The following is a 25,427-nucleotide window of genomic DNA, read 5'->3' as shown; positions in this document are numbered from 1 at the left end:
GATCAGTCAATTATCAAAATTAAAATCTTAATATTACGAAAATTTAATTGTGAAATTGTCATAAAATATGAATTGATCAGACAGGATCACATTTAGAAAATTCTCATAAGAGGGTTACCAATTTCCTCAGCAAAATACAGTTTTGTGCAGCATTATGACTAATTTTTTTGAAATTTTGACTTGGCATTGTGAGTTTTCAAATCTGAAAATGAATCAAGCCTATCAACAGAGCAGCCTTCTGCTGAGGTTTTCAAGGCCATGTATTCCTGTCTTTATATTAGATATCTATATGTACATATATTTTTTTCACTTTTGTTTTCTAGAGTTGCAGCAACCAAAAGTCCTGTGATATTTATCGGTACTGGTGAACACACAGATGATTTTGAGCCTTTCAAAGTCCAGCCATTTGTCAGCAAATTATTGGGTTTGTAGTTCAAATTTTCTCTCTCTTTCTATGAAGAAATAAAGGATGTACATGAATGGAATATTTTGTAAACATAAAATTGTTCTGTTCTCTTTGAAATTGTTCCTTCTCAATATTTAAATGAGAAATAAATTTTGCTTTAAATTAATATCAAAATTTAAAAATTTAATCAAATAACTTTTCATTCAAGTAAAGTACTTTTCTTAAATTTGAACTTCTTTTCAGGAATGGGAGACATAGAGGGGTTGATTGACAAGGTGAACGAACTTAAACTGGATGACAATGAAGAATTGATGAAGAAATTGAAACATGGTAGGTTAAATGGGGGAGTTATGCTGCGACCCTTTATTTGTTTTTGAATTAAGTTAGCATCACTACGACCAATAACCTATTGAATTAAAATACAGCAATTTGTGTGTATTTTAAAGACGAAGCAATTATTTAATCTGGAATACAAATGGAATGTTGGTTTGATTTATACTCGATATTGCCATTCATGGTATTTGATTACTGTGTCATTGGTACCATATTCAGGCTATTGCATAATGACCGATCTTTCCAATTAGGTAGCATTCCAAGTACAAGCTTTTACTGTATTAAGGGGAAGGAGTGGTATTAGACGTAATACCATTGTTAATTAATCGACATTTTAATTCATTTAAGACATGGGATTATTCCAATTTTGTTCATCTCAGTAGAGATGTTTTATTTTTAATTGCTTAGAAAGAAAGATGGACTTACAGTGATATTTTACATCTGAAACTGTACCAATTAACAGCATGCATTCCGATTAACCAAAATAAATTATATAGAAAATAATTATGTCATGGATAGATTGTTTAAATTGAGCAGCTGTTCTGATAAAGCAGGATTCCAATCACAGGTTTCATCTATAATATATAATAATAATGATAATAAATCACTCCGCCATGCCAGCACCAAAGGCTTTTTACTTGCAAATTATAAAAATCTGAAGATTTGCATGCAGATACAGTTTTGAATGCATGATGGTTTACCATGATGCAACCATTTTAAATTGCAAGCAAAATTCTTTGAGGATTTGAGGTTTCGTAATTCATAATTTTTGTAGGCCCATTTTTCAAATTCGATGATGATGCAATACTATAAACATTTTAAAAATACAATCCATTACATATCAAACAAGAGAAGATTCAATGGTGTTACAGTGCTATTTAATTTTTGTGGAGCAAAATATTCTGCAGTGACACTGATGTTTACAACCTGAAGTATAAGAGCGAAAATTTATGTCTAAAGGCAAATAAATGATGACGGGCATTTCAGGCACAGATCCTACTCCATCTGCTTACTAAAAAGTCAAAAATAAGAGCTGAAAACGTATGACTTCAGTTTGACTTCAGTTCGTAGGTCGTATTTAGAACAGAAATAATCATAACTGTTATTATTATTATTATTATTATTATTATTATTATTATTATTATTATTATTATTACTGCTATTATTATTATTATTATTTTATTTTATTATTATTAATATTATTGTTATTATTATTATTATTAAACAATTTAACAGGAATTATAATTATTGAGGGGAGATAATTCTTTTATGGATTGACTTAATGCCAGTCTAAAATGACACATAGCACCTAGCAATTTACACCTTATGCGTTCATTCTGTGAACGGTTCCGAAATGTGGGCCTGTTCTTGGGTTCTATTTATAAAACGCTAGTTAACAGGGGAGACAACTCCACTTAAGGTTGTACTTTTTACAAAGGTGACGTTTTACGATTTCTTTTTATTGGAATAGGTTAAGAAATTTTATAATTAGCTTTCTTTATTATTTTCAATGTCATGTGTTACAAAATACAATTAATTTTAGTGCATTGCTTTATATTAGATATTAATATGCTTTTAGATATGGAAAATAATGTACATGTTACAAACTTTTTTGTCGAAATTGTACCATTTATATAAAGCTTGGATATAAGGTAAGTATTGTCAGCTCAGCAACTTGCAGACAGGTTACATACAGGAGCAATCGTGCTTCTCTCACCTGTGGGAAAGTCCCCAGATGCATGGTAGAAAATACCGCCTTCACGGAGGTTCTCCTATCCCTCACATGCCCCTATCCAAAGGCTGAGATGTCCTTGGGACAGAGCCGAGGGGCGAGGTGGGAGACATCATAGCATAGATATGCAAGTGGTGGCTTTTCATCACTTACAGAATGGGGCTCATTTGCTGGCTTTTTCTTTTTTTTTTTTTTTTCCTTTTTGCTCCCAATATTTGGGTTAAATAGGGAGGTACTTGTTGTGTCTTCTATCCCCCTATATCTGCTTTCCGTCTACTTTAATGCTGATAGGAGCCACTTGGAGGAAGCGCTGCGTCACGTGATCACTTTTTAGCGTTGCTTTAGCGTTGATCACTGGAGCCCACCAACTTCAATTTGATTTAAATTCTATATTATTATTATTCTATATTTTCAAACGGAATTGTGTTCAATTTATATGTTGTGAATTCATTCATCTGGATAGTGTATATATTCGTAAAACTTGTGCAATTTTAAACAATAGTTTAACACTTATTTATCGCCTGCCATCTCGGTCCCTTTGTTTACAAACAATGAACGCCATTTTTGGTTCCGAGTCAGTGATGGAGAAAGAAACAATCGAGAGTAGCCGAGCGGACGATAAGAAAGGGAAAGGAGGTGGTGAAGTGAAAGACGGGGCGAGCGAGAAGGAATGTGTTGGGAAAGGAAGTGTAAGAGGTGTGAAGGGGAAAGGTAAAGGAAAGAAAACGGAGGGGAGCAGTTACGGTGCTGGTAGTAGTAGCGTTGGTAGCAGTGAACTGGACTTTAATGAAATAAAACAGCAACTCAGTGTGTTGATGGGATTGGTGCCAGTGGTGAGCCAAATGAAGGAGGCCTTTGACCGTTTTAATGAAATGGAGGAGGAAGATGCTAATGTCAATATTGGCCTTTCGCGGCCAATATGTAATGATGACATTGAGTCTGATCTTTCGCGATCAGGCAGTAAAGATGTAAGTAATGCTGACCTTTCGCGGTCAGGCAGTAAAGATGTAGAATGTAATGCTGACCTTTCGCGGTCAGTTGATATGGTGCCAGGCAGTAGTAGAGATGCAGGGATGATGGAGCAGGCATTCTCATATTTCGAGAATGTGGTAGGCAGGACAGAAGTGAAAGGGAAGGTGCTGGCAGAGAATGTTTCAACTGGTGTTACACAGGTTTTATGTGACGGTCTGCCCAAGGATACGATTACTGCTCTCTCTGAAAAATATCCAGTGCCAACAAATTGGTGAAGGAGGCCTTTGACCGTTTTAATGGAATGGAGGAGGAAGATGCTAATGTCAATATTGGCCTTTCGCGGCCAATATGTAATGATGACATTGAGTCTGATCTTTCGCGATCAGGCAGTAAAGATGTAAGTAATGCTGACCTTTCGCGGTCAGGCAGTAAAGATGTAGAATGTAATGCTGACCTTTCGCGGTCAGTTGATATGGTGCCAGGCAGTAGTAGAGATGCAGGGATGATGGAGCAGGCATTCTCATATTTCGAGAATGTGGTAGGCAGGACAGAAGTGAAAGGGAAGGTGCTGGCAGAGAATGTTTCAACTGGTGTTACACAGGTTTTATGTGACGGTCTGCCCAAGGATACGATTACTGCTCTCTCTGAAAAATATCCAGTGCCAGCAAATTGCTCTAGACTAGAGGTTGTCCAATGCAATGAGGAGGTTTTTAAACAGATATCCCCTGCCTCTAGAATGAGGGACGCATCCTTGCAGAAAGTGCAGGTATCGCTTATGAAAGGCATTACTGCTGTTTGCAGGGCTATGGAGATGGTGAAAGGAGATAACAAAGAAGTACTGGAAAATATTTCGGATGGAGTCGCTTTGCTCACCAATGCCTCTCATAGTTTGGATATTTATAGAAGACAGTCACTTCGCGGTGAAATTAGAGATGACCTCAACGCTCTCTGTACCGCTTCCTATCCTGTTAGTGACAAGTTATTTGGGAGCAACATTAAAGATAAGTTTAAAGACATGAACGATTCTATTCGAGTGGCAAAAACCACAAGGAGATTTTCCCCGTACCCGTCCCATGGCCAGAAAAGGTTTCCTTTTTTAGGCAAAGGTCAACCATGGAAAGGTCAAGGAGGGGGGACAAACACCTTTCGGGGGAATACAAGGACATGGAACAACCACAAACAACACCACAAGCAACACACATTCAAAAGGAGGAATTAAAGGATAAGGTAACCCATTTGCATGGGGGCAGAACTAAATTATTTATATCTACTTGGAAAATGTATACCTCTGATCCTTTTATTATTCAATGTATTTCTGGATGTGCAATTGATTTTTTGTCCCCTCCTGTTCAAATGAAACCAGCTCATACTATCCAATTTAAACAGGATGAAAAGTTAGCTTTACAGGAGATGATAATACAATATGAAAGGGATGGTGTTATCCAGAAATGTACACCGGAGGAGGGTGATTTTGTTAATGTTTTCCTTAGGGAGAAACGTGCTATACCCGGTGAGCAGAGGAAAAAGTATCGAATGATATTAAATGTAAAACATCTCAACTCCTTTGTGCGTTATCGCCATTTTAAGTATATAACTTTGATAGATATATTAAAGTTTCAGTTCAATCTTTTATTGAATTAGAATGGTGGAAGTCTGAAGGCGTCCACAGTAAGAAACGATTACATATAGATAACCCTTCTTTTGTGATGAGAACTGATGCTTCAGGTCATGGCTATGGAGCAATTATGAATGATGTTGCCACACAGGGTATGTGGACGGAAGAAGAGCAGATGGATCACATCAACGTTCTAGAAATAAAAGCAGTTTATTTAGGACTTCAATCTTTGTGCAAAGATATTTCCAATTGTCACATTCGGGTAGAAGTAGATAATATGACAGCTGTTTCTTACATTAATAACATGGGGGGAACCCATTCAGTTAAATGCAATGACATCACACGAGAGTTAATTTTATGGTGCAAAACCAGGGGAATATGGATTTCAGCATGTCATATTCCCGGAGTGGAAAATACCATTGCTGATGATTATAGTAGAAAATTATCTATTCATACTGAGTGGTCGCTTAAGGGGAGGGGCGACACCTGAAACTATTTTCAAGAATAATGGCTATATCCAATATCTTTTTATATTGGGACATTGCTCATGACCAATGGATTCGAACCATGTGATTTATTTCGGTGGGCGTGTCCGGTTGCCATGGTGACGGCCGCCATCTTGGATTTTACTCTTCTCTGGGTGCTATTTTTAAAAGTTACTTTCTCAATAAGTTTCCATGGAATTTTCTTGACATTTTGCATGATTGTATTTTTGTATATTATTAAAAAAAATACAGAGCATTTTAAAAATATTTTTAATAGATTTTTATTTATAAATTAAAAAAAAAAATAATTTTTCGGTATGATAAAAATCATGTTTTTTGACATAAAAATGTCAATTTTTCAAAAAATAATAAAGATATTTAAAATTCCTTCTGTATGATTTTAGATAATCACTATAGCTCTAGACATGCAAAGTTTTAAACAAATTGATTGATAAATGACAAAATAAGATAAAAAAGATTGTTAAAAAATGTCATTTTGAGAAAAACGAGATCAAAGATAACAATGAATGAAAATAATAAGACAAAACGGTACAACCAGCTCAAAACATACCAGCACCGTATGAGGGTCCCCCGTGTTCTTTTTCTGCCTCCCTCTGGGCTTTTTCACGGGTCTGAGCTTTCATTTTGCCTCTTTTTTTCTCTTTATGTTGAGCAACCCTTATGCTTTGGTCAAGTCTTTTTGACTCTGCTTCCTGACTCAACATCTGGGAGTGTTTTCCCAGTCCACCGATGCTCAAAGACACTTTCAGGGATGTTATTTCTGTTGGACCAAAATTATACTCTGCACCAAACTCAACTTTTTTCAGGGAATGGAAGTATGTTTTATGGCATCTTGACCAAACAGAATTATGAAACCTTTCGTTTGGATTTTGTGCTGTCTTCATCTCACAACAAATCATATACACAGGCTTCAAGTGCTCATGAAGCAAATCAAAATTCAAAGGTGTATGTAGACGCTGCTTGTGTCAACAGGATACACATGGGCAGCAATATATTTTTTATAAAAGCATATGGAGTCCGGTTCAGGAGGACAATACCTATGTTGAGGGAAGTCATTGGTGGAATAACCGTGGTAAAGACCGGCAAGAATAGCCCATCTCATTTCTTTCCGCTGCGGCATTGCTTGGAATCGCTTTATCATAATACTACTATCACACACCCAATTCCAATCAAAGATTTGTGGCCACGGATCAACCATGAGCCATTATAACTTTCTTGCTTTCTTGGCTTATGTAGCAAATAATTGTTGCCAACGTTTGGATTTTTTGGTCACTTTAGGTATATTTATAATAATCCAGTAAAAATTGGAAATATTTAGAGATAATTAACGTGAATACGTGTCAAAATTTGATAAAACAACTGATCAATCGGAATGTAAACAAATCGTAGTAAAAGTAATAGTAATAGAGGCGAACTTTCACCCTGACTCAACATCCAATCCCTGGCGCGGAGTCGGAGGTCGAGAACAAGGTCAGCCAATCAGATCGCACCATTCGTGATCACGTTGTATTTACCTGACAACTTGACCTCTTATCAGCTGTTTGACACACAATCTTTGTTCGCGACTAACAGTTTCTAAACCCCTCCCCTGCCCATATTGTGATATTTATGAGACTGAAACCTTGTCAACTAGACGGGCAAAGAGTAGACTAAACTATCGATATCAAAATCTACAACATCGATATGTATTATAATGCTTTTCAGCCCTATTATTTTCAGTTGAATTCTCACAAAAAATTGAAAAGTTTGGTATTTTCATGTCGACTTCCATGTTTATGAAAGACGATTTACAGACTTTATATTATCCAAATCACCTTCACAGTGCTGAAAATATGTGAAAAAATGATTGTTCTTTTATAATAAATAAAAAACTGAAATTTTATATTTTGACCCAAAAATCGATAATTCAGGTGTCGCCCCTCCCCTTAATCGAGCAGAGTTCAATAAGCTTTGTGATCATTTTGGAAATCCAGAAATTGATCTTTTTGCTTCTAGAACCAATTTTCTTATTCCCAAATATATGTCGTTATATCCTGACCCATCTGCCTGTGCCATTAATGCCTTTTATCATTTATGGGCTGGATTTGTGTATTTATTCCCTCCATTCAATATGATCCCCAGGGCTCTACAAAAGATACAACAAGACAAAGTATCGCGAGCGTTGGTGATAGCACCAATTTGGCAAACACAGACTTGGTTCCCCAAACTTATGACTATGCTGATAGCGCCCCCGGTCCATCTAAAAGCCTCAAAACACCTATTGACATTGGCATCAGACAGGGCAGCTGTGCACCCTTTGTATCCAAAACTAAAGTTGATGGCTTGTCTCTTATCAGGGCAAAAATCCGGAAACAAGGAGTTTCCAAGCACGCCTTAAAAATAATTATGAAAAGTTGGCGTCGCAACACCCAAAAACAGTACAATAGTTACTTACTGAAATTTATCCAGTTTTGTGATGCTGATGGGGTGGACCCTTGAGTAAAAATGTTCAGACTACTATAGCTTTTTTGACAATATTATTTCAATCTGGATTGGGATACAGTGCCATCAATACAGCGAGGTCAGCAGTGTCAACATTGAACGAGACCGGTTCAGATCCGCTAGTGTGTAGATTTATGAAAGGTGTATTTCATTCTCGACCCACTCGTGCCCGTTACACTACTGTTTGGGACATATCTACTGTGTTAAATTATTTAAGATCACTTTCCCCTGCTCGTGATCTTAACCTTTTTATGTTAGGAGCCAAACTTCTTATGCTATGTGCTCTTGTTACGGGACATAGGTGCCAATCATTTCATGCCATGACTATTGAATCATCTTGTTTATCTATTCATGATAGCAAAGCTATATTCCATATTAGTAAATTGCTTAAACATAACTCGCCTTCTAATCCTCAAACAATTATTACACTCCATGCATTTAATGAGGACAGGCGGATTTGTGTTATGACATATCTACGAGCATACTTGAAACGGACTAGACCACTTCGATCTTCTAATAAATTGTTTATTAGCACCCTTAGCCCTCACTTAGGAGTCTCCAAGGATACACTGTCACGTTGGATTAGACTTATCCTAACCAAGTCAGGAGTGGATACTAACATATTTAAAGCACCCAGCACACGATCAGCATCTTGTTCTTCAGCAGCTAAGGGTGTAGATATATGGCATGTACTTAATACGGCAGGATGGAAAAGGGAGTCTACCTTTACTCGATTCTATAAAAAGCCCATTGAATCTCATTCGGAATCTTTTGCAAATTCAGTACTATCCTCAAAACCTGCCCTGCTTTGAAATCTCCAAGTGACTCCTATCAGCATTAAAGTAGACGGAATAATTAAAAAATTATACGAGTCTTACCTTGGGAAGACGAAGTATGATGATAATTATTCCGTCTCTTAATGCTGAAGGAGTCAATTGCCCTTCCCTCCCTTGCCCTTACTATTAATATGATTATAATTCTATATTGAGTATTATTGTTGTTTTTCGGTGAAATTGTGCTATATATTACACATGTGTAACCTATCGCGGGATAAGTTCATAGAGTACTTAGTTTAGTTGTGTATTATCATTACTACACACTTGTTGTGGGCAGCTTTTTCGGAGTTAAATAGTGATCACGTGACGCAGCGCTTCCTCCAATTGACTCCTTCAGCATTAAGAGACGGAATAATTATCATCATACTTCGTCTTCCCAAGGTAAGACTCGTATAATTTTTTAATTTTAGGAGATGATATTTTTTTCCCTTGTAAATCATCTCTCTGTTATGCACTGTATTTTGTTTTGTTTACATATTACATATGATTTGTAAATATTTGAGTGTTTTCCTCTTATTGCGTCTGGATGAGACTTTTAGGTGATCTCAAATTAAGTATAATGTGCTCTTGAAATCTACATCTGTTTCCTATTTGAACCAATTCCCTTTGTCTTACCTTTTCTTGGGTGCTTTAATTGTAATTCTAAAACTGTTTACTATCCCATTTTCTTCCTTTTTACTGGTGCTGATATGATTTTAATGTGTTGCAAGCGCCGTAAAACCCATAAAAACAAAACAAAGAAACAAACTTAAAGCCATTCAAATATTTACATTACTCATCTTAAAAGAAATCTAAGTAATGTTCATCATGATTTCAGGACAATTTACACTTCGTGACATGTACGAACAGTTCCAAAACATCATGAAAATGGGCCCATTCAGTCAAATTATGGTATGTATTATCCTTCAAATTAAACTGTAAGATTTAATATGAAATATGGCATTTATGTAAGTTATGCTCTATGCGCTTTACTGTGACAAGGCGTAGGATGAAAATTAAAATACCATATGTAGTATAAGTACAAAACCTACATCTAGATCTAGATCTTTTAAATTGTCTTTTTCAAATTATGTGATAGATATATAATATTTGCAGTGCACTTTCTTTAAAAATATAAAAATAGACCATAATGTATATATGATTTACCATCTCAAAATGTATTATGTCGGAGTGAAGTTGATTCCAAAACAAGAATTTAACATTAAAATGATCAGAAAGAAGAAATTTTGGGTTTGTACACTTCATTCAACTGAAAAACAATGTCACCAACTGTCATATCAACATTTTAGTTTGAATGTTAGCAAAGCTTCTTGAAACGCTGATTTTCATTAAGATTTTTTAAGATGGTAGGTGTAAACATTATGGTTTTCGGATTTTCTCTACTACTTTCTGCGAATTCTAATTTATCATATTTTGTAGGGCTTAGCATGTGTGGGAATATGAAAATTGTTGATCACTTAAAACAAATCAAGATATTTGTATTTTAGGGCATGATCCCGGGCTTCAGCTCTGATTTTATGACCAAGGGTAGTGAGCAAGAGTCAATGGCACGCCTGAAAAAACTAATGACTATTATGGACAGCATGAATGATAAAGGTACGTGTAGGACTCCATTTTTACTTTTCACTTTAATGGTGTGTTGAATTGGCAAAAAGCGTGAAATTATATATTCCTCATTTTAACTCATGAATTGCAGACAAATTTAATCAAACGTTCGATTTTTCATTTTGTTTGCATACAGGAGACATATCATTTAAAACAATTATAAGTATGACATAGGATCATAGAGTCAATGCACCATTTGACTGGTAACCCATGGAGGTCTTTCAAAATAGGTCATTATGAAAAAGATAATATTAATTACCTTATTCTGAGCATACTCCCATTTCTCTATTTCATATTGAGGGTGTCTTAGGAATAGAACATTAGTTGAATTAATTCTTCCTAACATGAAAGATCATATAAACATCTTTGTTGTTTTTAGATTAAGGAAAGGTCTAACTCTGCTGATACATACTTGTCACTAGACATGTAAACTTTCATGCCAACCATTTTAAGAATGGATACTTATTTATACTCTTTTTTTCGATAGAATGATCAAACAATTTATTTTTTCTTTTTCTTAATCAAGAATTGGACAGTTTGGAAGGGGAAAAACTGTTTTCTAAATGTCCTGGACGTGTTGCCCGAGTTGCCAGAGGGTCTGGTGTATCTATCAGGGAAGTGAATGATCTATTAACGCAGTACAAGAAGTTTGCACAGATGGTCAAGAAAATGGGAGGAATCAAAGGATTGTTCAAAGGTGGATTTATTTCTAATTTCGTTACCAGGGGAGGGGGATAGAAGGAAAATGCTATACTCAAAACCATTTTGTAATATTTATGTTTAGAATCGATATGTATTGTTGAAGATTGTACAATGCAGTAACTTGTGGTTTCTACCTCATATTATTGTTATATTATTTCAACAATTTCTGTTAGAATTCTGTTTCTTCTTCTAAGAATCAGCAACTGCATCATTGACTGACACTATGAATTCATTCTTCAGCATCAGAAAGGGAGGGAGTGGGGTCTTGGGTTTAAGAATTTTCTCAAGCTCTGGGTCATTTTCTTCAGGGGAAAAATGTAAAAAGATGTTTTGGCACTTTTCAGCAGAATGCGACATACACAAAAACAATCACTAATCTTAAATGACCCAATGACTCACTGTGAGCAAATTAAAAACCTACAAGAGCATTTAACTCATTTTGTTTAAATGTAAATAGGGAGCGACTGAATCATTTATATATATATATATAATATATATATATATATATATAATATATATATATATATATATATTAAATATATATATTTTTTTTTTTTTTTTTTTTTTAAAAGCTGTTTTATTGTTTATATCAATTTTACCTGTGATATAAACAAAATACACATTTATAAAGAATATATGTTTTATAATGCTCCTTGTGCTTCATAAAGCTTCATTTACTCACCGGAGGTCTAAAAGAAATAAACCTCCATTACATGCAGATCACATCATCAAGTCTGTCATGTAAACAGATCTTCTGGAGACCAAATTCCAATTTTTTTCCATCCAGATTCGGATTTTTAACTAAATTTAAATTTATTTAGAAAATTTTGTTGTTTTATACAAAAATGGATATGCAACCAGATTGAACCAACACTAACACCTCATCTGAAGTATTTTAGAGTACTCTTTCATATACATAAGGTTGGAAATCAGATTAATACTAGGTATCCCAAACTACCGCTGTGTGGCAGGCGAATTTGCCGGGATCGATCAAAAAGTGGGGTGTTAATATCTGTCTCTCTCTCTCTTGAATTAAACTTTATTTAATAAAAAAAAGGATAATATTATATTTCAATATCTGCTCTACAAGATGAGCTAAATATTTAAACTATTCAAGCTATGTGAACTTTTTAACAGCTATTCAAAAACGCTCTCATAAAGAGATCCGATTGCAAATTTTCGCTGTGAAAACAGCGTACCGATCGACCGAAATTCGGGTCTCGTCACAAGATCTGCTCGCGCTAAAAGCTGAACGGACCAACAGCTGTGAAATCAAGTGTGGGAGAATCTCCTTTTAATGCCCTTTCGTGTGGTGTAATTTTTTCGTTTATAAACACAACAAAAATATTATTAAAATTTAACTGAATTTGCCCTATTTTTGACTGAAAATTTGACTCTCTTAACGGTTAATAAACGGCGAAAAAATTACACCATAAAAATCTGCAGCATTTGAAGGCTATAATATCAAAAATCCAGCATGCTGGCTTGATTCAACACATAGCGCCATCTTTAAAAGCAAAGCCTTTGTTTCCGCTTTCTCTTTCTTTCTCTCCTACCGTCCGACGCGTGAGTTGATACACTGCCGGTGACCGAGACCGATTGTATTGTAACGTTTCCAAACAGCCATCTAGAATAGTCAAAAGTGTTTCAATTATGGACATGGACTTACTTGAATTATGTGGTAAGTAAATCTTATTGTTTTTTATTTTATTATGATCGGTGTTTGAGTAGATCGAAGCTTTTCTCTATCTTGTCTTAATCTTATCATGATACTGTTTGCTCCACTCCACTAACTTTTCTGAATTAATGGATAATGTTTGTATTCGTGTTCATTCATGAAGGCTATTATTATTATTATTATTATTATTATTATTATATTATTATTATCATGATGATTATTATTATTATTATCGGAGCCCACCGATCGCTAAGAATGAACGTGTCATTATCACTGATACTTCTAGATGAAAAATAAAATAATAGAAACTGGTCGTGTCAGTGTCCGTCCTGACTGCTAGACTTGTGCTTGTGATTGTGAGTCCTACTAGTACTAGGAAATGGAAAAGTATCACACTATCGACGTCTAAGTCTAGTTGTTTCTCAATTTTCTGAAATTTAGATTAAGTCAAGCTCATTCATTAAGAAATTATTGACAATTGGGACGAAATCTGGTGCACATTGTTTGATCTTATAATAATAATCTTAACAGGATTGCTCCATTCTTCATCAGGTGTCATCAATGAGTAGTATCCAACTTGTTTGTTTTTCAATCGTTTTTTAAAGATCCAGTTTCACCCATGCCATGATTGATGGAACTATTACTATTATAATATAGTGACTCAAACTCCAGTTTAAATTTAACTTTTAACCTTTTACTGTATAGACTACTTGGTAGAAAGGCTTGTTTTTATTTGATGCTATGGGATTGACTTGGTGATGGTTGCTTGTTTATAATATAAGTTTTAGATTTATATTAAATTCTTGAATCCTGCCTATTTGAATTTGACAGTTGAGTTTTGATAGATAGTGTTGATGGTAATGAGTAATCATTTAGCGCGTTGAGCTTGTTGAAATACGGGGTAAGGCGGTGTATAGAAACTATTTATTATTATCACATCTCAAATAAGTTTGAACATTTTAATTCTCCATTTTCAGATGACGAACAAATGAGTCGTCTCAGGGCTTCATTTTTGATGAAGGGAGAAAGGTCGTAGACCTGCACTCCCACCTGTGCAAGTGACACCTGTTTGTCCAGCTTTATCATCTGCGCTTTGAAGCCAAAACGACAGTGTCTGAGGTAAGGTTTCTATGAATATATGACACATCTGTTTTCGTTGTCACAGGCCACCATTATATTTTTTTGATAAATATTTTGGTTGTTTTTGATGTTTTTTACTGCGCTAATATTATCAGTACAGTGAGGCTAAACCAGCTTATGATTTGATTTTTTGTTGTAAAACACAAGGTCCCGCTATGGAGCTTTCAGATTCATATAAGTTCATGATGGTTGCCAGTAGATTTTATTGTTAACATGTATGGTTGAGTTTATTTGGGTTTGTAGTTACAAGTGACTGAGTGACATAGACAAGTAAAAGACGTGTTTATGGCTCTTTTTATGATATAATTTAAGCATGCCTGCAACAGTCAGCAATTAGCAATGGGCCATGTGCTGTTGGTATAATAGCACTAGTTGAAAAGGTCTTTACTAGGTTAGACAAGACTAGATGTTTGCTATGGAATACAATTAAATTCTAAACCATCCCTGTGTTCCTCTCTCGAGCAAAGTATATTAATTTTTTCATACCTAATCCTTATCTTTTTTTAAACTTGTTGGATTCTGATGTATTATCAAGGGTTATCTTTTTGTATAAGGTTCTATTTTTTTTCTGTTCTAATATACTAATGCATTAGTTATAAGCCCTTCAATATTTTCTGGTTATTTTTTCCCTTCTAGGTGGAACAATGGTTCTCCATGTTAAGTCCAGACTCAAGTTATCCTGTCAATAGTATCTGGCGAAAAATTTTGAAGGTGGTGAAGGCGGCAAAAGGGAAAGATAAAACGTTTTTGAATGCACCTGTGGATCTTCACCACCTCAGTGATGCCCTCAATGCCATTGGTGTAGACATGACATTGGAGAAGAACAATTTTAAAAAGACTGTTGTGTCAAAGGAAATTGCTGTGGACCTCGGCAATTTTCTCCTGAAACATGGACATACTTATGGAGACTTCCATAAATTTCTAGGAGACATATCGTCTTCTCCTGTAATTTGCACGAGAGAGAAGTTGCGAGGCATGTATCTCACTGCAGAAACAAAGAAGGGGAAGCTGATAAAAAATATCAGCAGGGACCCAGCAGCACTTCAGGCATGGCTCAGGAAACCCTTCTTTCCCTGTCATCTGACGGAAATTCAGCTAAACTCTCCTCCTGCCACAGCCACAAAGCCACCCTCGTCATCGCCACCACCACCACCCCCACTGTCATCTACTGTTGACTGGCCAGCACTGAGTCCTCAGTAGTGCTGGGTCGAGTTTGAAACGATCAAATCGAGCGGGTTTTCGATCGAGTCCTCTAAAATCGAGTCGGTTTCGGGCGGGTTTCGAGTCAGTGACGTCATCGAGCAGTGATTCGTTTGAAAAAAAAAAACACGAGCAACTCGTTTGCCACAGGAAACTTCACATACCCCTCCCTCTCTTATGTCTGTGGCTGGCTTGACTGCAGCTGGTTATGATGGGGCTGCCAGATGGCCAAGTTCAAAATTGGTTACTAAGAAACGCTTTTCTATTATTATTCATTTAAAAAAAAAAATCTTTTATTTAAAAAAAATGAAAAGATAAGTTTATCCAACTGTAGTCGATTGTTTTGTTAATCAAAACAAATGAGTTTTTCAAGGGAGTCAGAATGCTTGTGGTGTTGGGCTATTTGGGGTCTATTTGACTACTTGGGCAAGAAGAAATCTGGCTGTCTGGCAGCCTTGATTATGATCGTTCGTCGCATCACACACACATACACAACACACACACACACACACACACACACACACGCCATCAAACAGTTGTTGATGGTGAAGGGTTGAGACCCCCCCCCCCCCCCCCCTCACCACCATCATCCCGCTGTCACCTTAACATTTCATATTTATGTCGCGCCAAAAGTTGTCAGCCGCCCCCACCTCCCATAATTTGTCACTGGTCGTCATCGCCTCTTGTGTGTGCGGGAAAGGTCGTGCCTTTCATTTTATTATTTGAAAAATAAATGAACAAGAATGGTGTGTTTTTATTAGGTAGGTAGATAATAATAATATTTAGCAGGTTCCACACCCAGACACACACGGATTGCCCGGACACGATGATAACGATGCCGACGACAATGGATGACGATGATGATGATGATGATGATGATGATGATGATATCGTGTTTCTGTTTAAAAAATGAAATACTTTAGCAGGTTCCACCCCCACCCCCCACACGGATAGACCGGACCCGAAGATGATGATTGTGGTTTTGCTGGCTGTTACGGCTGTGATGAGGATGATGATAATGATGATGATGATGATGATGACGATGGCGCAGATGGTGATTATTTGTTCGGTCGCTCAGTGGTACGGTGTCTCTTGTCACAAAATCAAGCCTTGTCAATGGCCGGATGAGTGACAGTGATTGTTGAAAATTGTGATCCAGACGTTAAGTCCGTGTGTCAGGCACTTGACTCAGGTGTGAATGTATTCTTATCTTATAAGCAATGACGGGTATTGTAAAGAGCTTTAATACAAAAAGACTCCAAACAGCGATCGGTACCTACTGTACGAAATGGATGTATGGTCGATATGGCGTGCCGGAGGAATAAATTAAATAAAATATTGTGAAGTTCATTGAGCATGGTAAATCCTTGGAAATGCGCTTTGAACTAATACACCTGCTAGACAACTCCGATTCCAATATAAACGACTGATTAATATTCCCATATATAAACTATAGTTAGCTGAAAATCTTTCTTTGTCGGGACTCCAAAAGTATGGAACGAATTAGACAAAGAAATCAAAGGGTCTTTTAGGAGCACTGATTGATTTTAGATTGATTATTACATTGAAATGTGTTGATATTTATTTTATCCATTATTATTAGGGTGGTGGTGGTGGTGGTGATGATGATGATCCCGCTGATATGATGGTGATGATAAATAAATTAAACATAATTCCCTTTATTCATCCCATAGGGGAGATTCGTCTTTCGGGTCTATTCTAAGGGAAGACTGGAATAACCCAAGCGATAGCCGCAGTGCAGCGCCGCAAATTTAGTTAGGGCAAGGTGACTTGCTCAAGACCACTCAGCGGCGGGTGATCGAACTCGGTACCTTTCGGGTGCCAACCAAAGACCGTACCGCTGCCCCTGGATGAATGATGATGAGTGATGATGATGATGATGATGATGGGAACTAACAAAGAATACACAGGCATCTAAAATTGAAACATTCCATATTCAAAGCTAATGTTTTACTTTAAAAAATTGAGCTTTACAATATCCACTAAATGTGATCAAAGCGCTTTGTAAAGGGGTCCCCGGTCAACAGCAACATTTAATATGTAGGACGGGACATGCCGCCTGTTAGGCGATATTACAATTTTTCAGACAAAGACAACGCTGTTAACGGCCAGGTACTCATTTTACACCTGAGTACGGTGAGAGAATGTGAGTAAAGAGCCTTGTCCAAAGACTCAACTATGCACCGAGCGCGAGGCTCGAACCCAGGACTTTCCGATCCCAAAGCGGGTGTCATACCACTAGACCATTATAATGCACGAGAGCCATGGTCGACTAGAGTACTACCTATAGTTACGTCATGACTAGACCACATAGCCGCACTACTGTAGGAGTGTTCATTGATAGAGGGATGCGTGTGTGTCATAGAAATAGCCTTAGTGTGTGTGTGTGTGTGTATGTGTGTGTGTGTGTGTGTGATAGTCAAACTTTAGTAGGTTTAATGAAGTCTTGTCACACACGCGTGATACACCTATACGAATTTCCCTGCCACTGCCACCCAGACACACTAACATCTGACAAGGAGTGAGGGCTGTGGAAGAACCACAGACTACCGTGTGCAAACATTGGCGATTGGTATCGGATGGCAAACTGTGATCGTTTGAATTTGAAATGATTCGAAACACTCGTTACCCCTCCGCTCGCTCGAATCCTGATCGTCTCAAGCTCGTCTCACGTGTCAAGATCGTCTCAAGCTCACAACCCGCTTGATCGTTTTACGATCGAGTGATCGTTTTACTAACTCGCTCTTCCGGCATTGAGATCGAGCACTGACTCGTGGCTTGGCGCTCGGTCGTCGATCGAGTAAAAGCGATCAAGTAGTCCTCAGCCAACCGTTTTATTTCCTTCATCTGTACTATCATCATCGAGTCAACCTTCTACTTCTACTAAGATTCTCAGCTCACCACCACCGTCGTCTACTGTTAACTGGCCAGCACTGAGTCCTCAGCCAACCGTTTTATTTCCTTCATCTGTACTACCATCATCAAGTCAACCTTCTACTTCTACTAAGATTCTCAGCTCACCACCACCGTCGTCTACTGTTGACTGGCTAGCACTGAGTCCTCAGCCAACCGTTTTATTTCCTTCATCTGTACTACCATCATCAAGTCAACCTTCTACTTCTACTAAGATTCTCAGCTCACCACCACCACCACCATCGTCCTGCATTTCTACTGTATCTGGTTCTACCCCTCATCTCTCCACGAATATTAATTCTCGGAATGTGTCCACACCTGATTCATGTTCAGCACCACTACCGTCATCGTCATTCACTTTTGGTTCTACCCCTCTACCCTCTACGTCTGTTTCTACTCAGAATCCAGCCAAACCTGAGTGTACCCCTGCATTGATCACTTCTGTTTTATTGCCAGAATCTTTTTCAGAGTCCCACATCCCACTTTCTTCCACAATTGTTAATGTTGACCATGTTAGAAGATTATCAAAGTCTGTCTCTTCCAAAAAATTGTTTTCATCTATAAAGTCGATTCATCAGAATGTAATATTTTAAAGAAAGAAATTTTTAATTTAAAATTAAAGAACAAAACTTATGTCCGATAGAGCGGCAAATATGAAACTTTTAAATAAAAAAATTCATGAATGGCGTAAGAGTGTTTTGCATGATGAGGAATATAGACGGTCTATGTACACATTTTTTGTATTGTAACGCGCATTTTTTGCTTGGTCTATCTAAAGCTGTTGAGAGTGCTGTGTTAGAATTTGAGAGGGATGTAATTAAAGTGGGGGGTTCACTTGGGAGGGACAGTCAGCAAAAGTTTAATCATTTTCAGTCTAGTATTGGTAAAGAAAGTGCAGCCTTACGTGCTATAAGACTAACTGCAGAAGTATTGGGACCTCGGGGGGGATGAGAAAAATGGGGCAAGGGAAGAATGGCTAAATTATTCTGAAGCTAATAATATTAAGTCTCAGTTTTGCAGTTTTAGAAGTAATCGTTTCAATAATATATTTGAAAATGCTCATGCTCTTTTGTACCATCATAAACATGTTCTTGATTTTCTAGAAAATGAAGTTTCAGGTGACAATTTAAAGCTTCAAAGTATTGTTGCAGATTTGAGGGATAGTAGGGTAATTTCTTTAGTTGCTGCTATTTCACTGTTTAATCTATCACTGGGCCATACTGGGAGTTGATGAAAAGTAAAATTCCTTATGGGTCATTCCTCTCTTATGTCAAAAAGATTGATGTTATTTTTGAGAAATTTATTTGTTAAGGATGATTACTGATGATGAGGCAGAAGCATCTTTTTTGTCAACTGCTGTCAAACGAAGAAGGGTTTCAGATTCTGATGTTGATTGAATAACACTATGAGATTAAATTCAAGCTTCAGTTTAATTACAAAACCAGATAGAATGGACGTTTCAGGTTTCTCCTTTGTCAACAAACAGGATGAACCAAACAGTATAGATGATGTGGTAGTGCCGTTAAGTTGAATGCGTTTGTTGGTAAAGGGGAAACACGAAACATCCATTCTTCTATCTGTTTTTATAATTAAATTGAAGCTTACATTCAATTTCACATTATTTATCGCTTCGAGTAGCAACATTTACATTATATTGATTAATGAAATTATGTATCTATTTCCATCACTTTACATTTGATCAGTGACATGCTTTGTTTAAACAATTGTTGTTTCTCATAATTATGTACCTATCATGTAGCTTTTCTGATTATTACATATGTTTTATTTACTCATCATGTTTAGCGTCAAGCAAGATGGCTTTCTATTATTTCAACATTTTAAACACGTCTGAGTGTACTTAAACACTTTAATATGTTTTTTTTACCTGGAAGTTCGTATTCATACAATAAGGGAGTCCAATATAATGTCTATTTCTATTTAAACATTTTATAGATGCATTTAAAATGTGTATAGTGGAGAGCCAATGATAACCCTTATACTCATACTGATGTTGGGCTATTAGACCATAATAGCAATATTATAGTCCGTGTTTAAATTAATCTTTATCATTTATAGGCTATGTGGATATGATCAGCTTCCAGAGTCCGCGTATGTATAATCTGTTATTAGATATTATAATTGGACTCCCTGTATGAATATGAACTTCCGGGTAAAAAAACATATTAAAGTGTTTAAGTACACTCAGGCGTGTTAAAAATGTTGAAATAATAGAAAGCCATCTTGCTGACGCTCAACATGATGAGTAACAAGAGCGCTAAGATAGGTTTGCCCGGTGTCTGTGCATTTATATGCATTAAAGCGTGTCCTTATACCGTTGCCTTAGTTATATAAACTAAAATGTGTTAGGACAGGGCGTTGAATTTTGGGTTGATTGTTGAGGTGTCTCAAAATATGTACTTATGGATAGGTATAAATTTTCATGTTCGTGGGTTGCATTGGATATTGTATGCTTTTGTGTACTGACTTTTTTGTCTAATGTTTTTATTTATTTATTTTATTTGATCGACTGTGCGCCACCAGTAGGTGCAGCATTAACTTCCATTATTGTGTTAGGTCGTGGTATGAATTTTTGACTTTTCCCCCTTTTTTGACATATATTTCTGTTGATTTTCGAGAGCTTAAATCTTGATTTCTTCTCATAACTCTGTTTTTGTCATTCTTATTGTGAAAAGGACATAAAATTTGGATTCCCCATCCCTCAAATCATTTGTATGTGAAGTTTCATAGCCATATCTCATCATTTAAATTTTTTGTAGCGGAAACACTGTTTATTTCTCAAAATGTCTTCCTTTGGCGATTTCGGCCTTTTTTCGAATTTTGAGACGTAAAATCTCAGTAATTATTGCCTCTATCTCTCTGAAAAAAATTGGGCTTACTGTCTGGTGCCAGTTCTAAGGCTCAGATAAGTTTCATGCCTTAATTTAGATTACTGACGAGTCTGCAAAGTGCCGAAGATGGTACATCTGGCGATTTCGGTGAAATTATTTTCACGCGGGTCATGTTTTTTCTTGATTTTGATGCTGTATAGTAACTGAATTATACTAGGTGAATATTTGTTTGAGTATTTTTCTTATTATCTATGTCCATGGCTTGCGATTGCTTGCAAATTATTCAATTTTGTTATTATTTTGTTTGTTTTGATGCACCTTAAACTTGCTGTTTGGTAGCATGTTCTGTTGGTGTACGAAAATTACAAGTTATTAAATAAATAAAAAATTCGTAACTTTTTTATTTGTTGTCCGATTTTAATCATTTAAAGACTGTTGTTCATGGTTTGACAATCTGTATTTGTTCAATTCAAAATAACAGCAGTTTTCTGCAGTTGAAATTTTAGTTTGGGATACCTATTAATACAAATTTTGTCCAAATGTGGCCAGAGTTTTTAATAATTTCTATCTCGTCTGTTATACATTATTACAAAATCAGACTTTTTATAGATGACATTTGAGAAAATATTATTAATCATTTCTCATTAACTCTTTTACATTATTCATAAGTTGAGTTTTGCTCTGCTTGGTTTCAAGAAAGATTTTTTCCCCTTGTGTTTAGGTGGTGATATGAACCGAAATGTAAGTCAGGGACAGATGTCGAAACTTAACCAACAAATGGCCAAGATGATGGATCCAAGAGTGTTGTCACAAATGGGTATATTCTCTCTTTCTTTTTCTCATTTAAGATATTAGATTAAATAAGAGTAATTTTGTTCCTCATCTTCCATAAAGGATATATGAACCCTTCTTAACTGCGCCCTGTTTTATGAGAAAAATACAGTCAAGTTTCCATAATCCTAGCATTCCCTGTTCCCAACAACCAAATTTGACATTTTCAATCAGTGAATTGCTGTGGAAATAAGTTAAGTCTATTTAGATCAGGTACATTTCACTGAATTATTTTTTAAATTTATTATTTTATTTTATTGGGGGGGGGGGGGGGGGGGGGGGTTATTTAGTGCAGTATTGCAACGGAATCAAATTTCCATTTCATAGGACACAAGCCACCTATTAGGCATTAAATACTGGCACTCTTACAAAATCCATCACTCCTTGTAGCCCAGTAACCATCGACACCTGGAAAATATGTTTAAGCTGCTTTACCACAGGACCTGCTTGATGCAGAGTTTAGCCTAAATTGTCTCTTGATCCATTAATAACCATGCTCACCATCACTTAATTTTGTTACAAGACGAGACAATACTGCTGATCCACCACTGCCAAGATCATGAAATGGAGAATTCTGGATAAAATAAGCGATGTTACAATAACTGGGTTTTATTTTTCAACCTAATTTATGTTAATTTAGGGATGCAGGGATCTGTCTCTCTCGTATTTTGAGTAAAGAAAATTACTAAAATCATAGAGTGATTGAAAACTATTGATCGTGCTGGATTAGATTACCATCACCATTCTGGTACTTACCAACCTACAAAGTCACGTGTCAAGGGTTTAATAACGTCTAATGCGCTTCCTACAATTTTATTTTGTGAAGGTATTAATTTTGTTTAATATTGTGATCCATAAAAAAGTCTTTATGATCAACATTTTAGTGGTCCTATATAATAAAGGGGTAGTGTTGACATAAAAATAGGCTTTGTTGCTAGTGGTGGTGGTAGTGAGTTCTGCTTTGTTTTTGCTTTTTTTTTTTTTTTTTTTTTTGAAGGATCTAATGTTCACCAATACAAACATAATATTTTGACTGTGACACTTACAATTAAATAAATTGTGATGTTACCACACAATAGCAAAATAAATAATCGCCAACCCAAAGTCAGCTGTCTTGGTTAAGTGGGCATTCAGGTGATGGCAGGTAGATAATTTGATCTAACAAACAAGTGACGACTTACCTAATATTTACTTTAGAGATAGATTGTCAACTAAACATGCACTGTAAAAGTGCAGTGTTGTCTTTTTGTTGTTGTTTGTTTATTTTTGTTTTTCATTTGCTTTATAATGTCAGGCATGTAAATGGCTGGTGAAAAAATTGAACATTTTGAACATACGAAAATAGACCAACTGGACAAATATATGGATTAACAAACACAACACAGATATGGTACATCAATTGAGTGGTCAAATCGTGTCATTTTCCCCCAATTCAGTTATAATAAAATAGCAGGGATGCCACTTTTCCGGTTTTAGCCGGAAATCCGTTTTTTTTTTACCACCAGCCGGCTTTAATCCGGAACCTCCGGTTTTTGTCCGTCGTCACTATTCAAAAAAAAAATATTTTTTTTTAAAGAAGAAGAAAAAAATCGCCGGAACTTTTTCGCCGGGTGAATAATTTGGGCTGTCACCGCCGGTCGAATATTTGGGCACCTCAATGGTAGTTTATCTACGCCCATCCCCATCACAATTCCTCCTTTTTAAAAAAAAATTTGATAAATAAACAGTGATTTTGAGAATTTCTCAGAAATTTTCCGCTGAATTTGCCGTGTCAAACATTTCCCTCAAAACCACAAAATCACCATTATGTCTGTGCAATAGTCTCGTGAAATTTAGTGACGGTCCCGTTTTTATGACATCGGGCCAGACTGAATGGCACCAGATGTCACAATTGACACAGACGACCAGTGGTGTTCTTTGATTAGCAAGTTGATGGTTGAAGGGGAAGGGGAGGGACAAATCTCTCTCTCTCTCTCTCTCTCTCTCTCTCTCTCTCTCTCTCTCTCTCTCTCTCTCTCTCTCTCTCTCTCTCTCTCTCTCTCTCTCTCTCTCCTCTCTCTCTCTCTCTCCTCTCTCCCTCCTCTCTCTCTCTTCTCTCTCTCTTCCTCTCTCTCTCTCTCTCTCTCTCTCTCTCGCAACCATCCATTAAATCTTTACAAAAACTAAATTTATGTTTAATGATAAGAATGGATTTATACTAGTAATAGTAATATATTACATAATACCAATACAAAACTATGTTCCTGTTATTTTTACACTTTGCTTGCGTTTGACCGATGGACGGAGACATTTTCCTCCTTTTTGACAAATTGCTATTATTATAACTGGAAAAAAAAACACTCACCAAAATCACTACATCATCTCTACCACCATTACTATTACAACCACCACCACATCATCATCCCTACCAACACTACTACTACAAATAACACCACATCATCCCTACCACCAGTACTACTACAACTACCACCACATCGTCATTCCTACCACAACTATTACAACCACCACCACACAATTATCTCTAAAAGACCACCACTACTACAACCACCACTACTACTACAACCACCATCACATCATCATCTCTAAGACCACCACTACTACTACTACTACTACTACTACTACTACTACTACTACTACAATCACCACCACATCATCATCCCTACCACCACTACCACATCATCCCTACCCCCACTCCTACTACAACCACCACCACACCATCATCCCTACCACCACTACTACTACAACTACAACCACATCATCAACCCTACTACCACTACTACAACCACCACCACACCATCATCCCTAGCACCACTACTACTACAAATAACACCACATCATCCCTACCACCACTACTACTACAACTACCACTACATCATCATTCCTACCACAGCTACTACAACCACCACCACACAATCATCCATACGACCAGTACTACTATAATCACTACCACATCATCCCTACCACCACTACTACTACAACCACCACCACATCATCATCCCTACTACAACCACCAAATGTAATTACACTTTCAACTTTTGAAATTCTCCGAGTCGTGTCAGAAATTGCTGCGAGACAAATTTTGGATCGAATCTCAGTGAATTTGAGTGAAGTTTAAATTTATAGGTTATGGTTGCATGGGTGGGTCATGATCTTCACAATGAAAAATTTTCTCCTTTTATGTGACCAGTCATTCTCACCCCTGATAGCTATTGATATTAATTTGTCTATATTTTGTTTTCAGCACCTTATTTTATCAATTTGAAAACTGTTAACTCTCCTTTCTTTTATGTGTTATTTGCTCTCAATTGCAATAATAAGTACTGAAACAATATTCCAAATTTGATATTTTTCAAATCCCTACAAAGCCCTTGACGTTGATTTGTATCTCGTCCGCCCAAGTTTTCAGGCTTTTTTAAATTTGCCTGGTGGCATCCCTGAAATAGGCATGTCCTAATTTTATACTACAAATTAAATCACAATTATTTGAGAAAGCACACACATTGCTGGTCCCCAGTCTGAGCTAATTGTAAAATGAAAGGAAGAGAACAATTCCTACTTTTTTAAAGGATGTTTAGCGCTTGACACGAGAAGCTGTTTGTGTTAAATT

The 25,427-nt window shown here is 36.5% G+C and overlaps 2 protein-coding genes across 2 annotated transcripts in view; both read left to right on the top strand.

Moving 5' to 3' along the window:
- The window catches only part of LOC144958271 (signal recognition particle subunit SRP54), a 38,918-nt gene that overhangs the window by 11,215 nt on the left and 2,276 nt on the right, over positions 1-25,427 (top strand). The window contains exons 10-15 of the mRNA XM_078890136.1: positions 324-424; positions 650-736; positions 9,699-9,772; positions 10,369-10,477; positions 11,013-11,183; positions 21,711-21,806. Of these exons, the coding sequence (XP_078746262.1) occupies positions 324-424; positions 650-736; positions 9,699-9,772; positions 10,369-10,477; positions 11,013-11,183; positions 21,711-21,806 (638 nt within the window). The remainder of the gene's footprint in view (positions 1-323; positions 425-649; positions 737-9,698; positions 9,773-10,368; positions 10,478-11,012; positions 11,184-21,710; positions 21,807-25,427) is intronic.
- Positions 12,084-15,261, top strand: LOC144958255 (uncharacterized). The gene is made up of 3 exons (XM_078890102.1): positions 12,084-12,869; positions 13,844-13,985; positions 14,643-15,261. The coding sequence occupies exon 3, from the start codon at positions 14,661-14,663 to the stop codon at positions 15,204-15,206; it is 546 nt and encodes a 181-aa protein (XP_078746228.1). The 5' UTR covers positions 12,084-12,869; positions 13,844-13,985; positions 14,643-14,660; the 3' UTR covers positions 15,207-15,261.

Source organism: Berghia stephanieae, chromosome 1 (assembly GCF_034508935.2).
Source record: "Berghia stephanieae isolate SIO BIC M18660-M18661 chromosome 1, UCSD_Bste_1.3, whole genome shotgun sequence".
Taxonomy (NCBI): Eukaryota; Metazoa; Mollusca; class Gastropoda; order Nudibranchia; family Aeolidiidae; genus Berghia; species Berghia stephanieae.
Note: the sequence above shows the minus strand (reverse complement) of the source record. Positions and strands in the feature narration are given on the sequence as shown.

Excerpts from the sequence above, each read along its gene's own strand:
- LOC144958255 (XM_078890102.1), top strand. The coding sequence starts at position 14,661 with ATGTTAAGTCCAGACTCAAGTTATCCTGTCAATAGTATCTGGCGAAAA.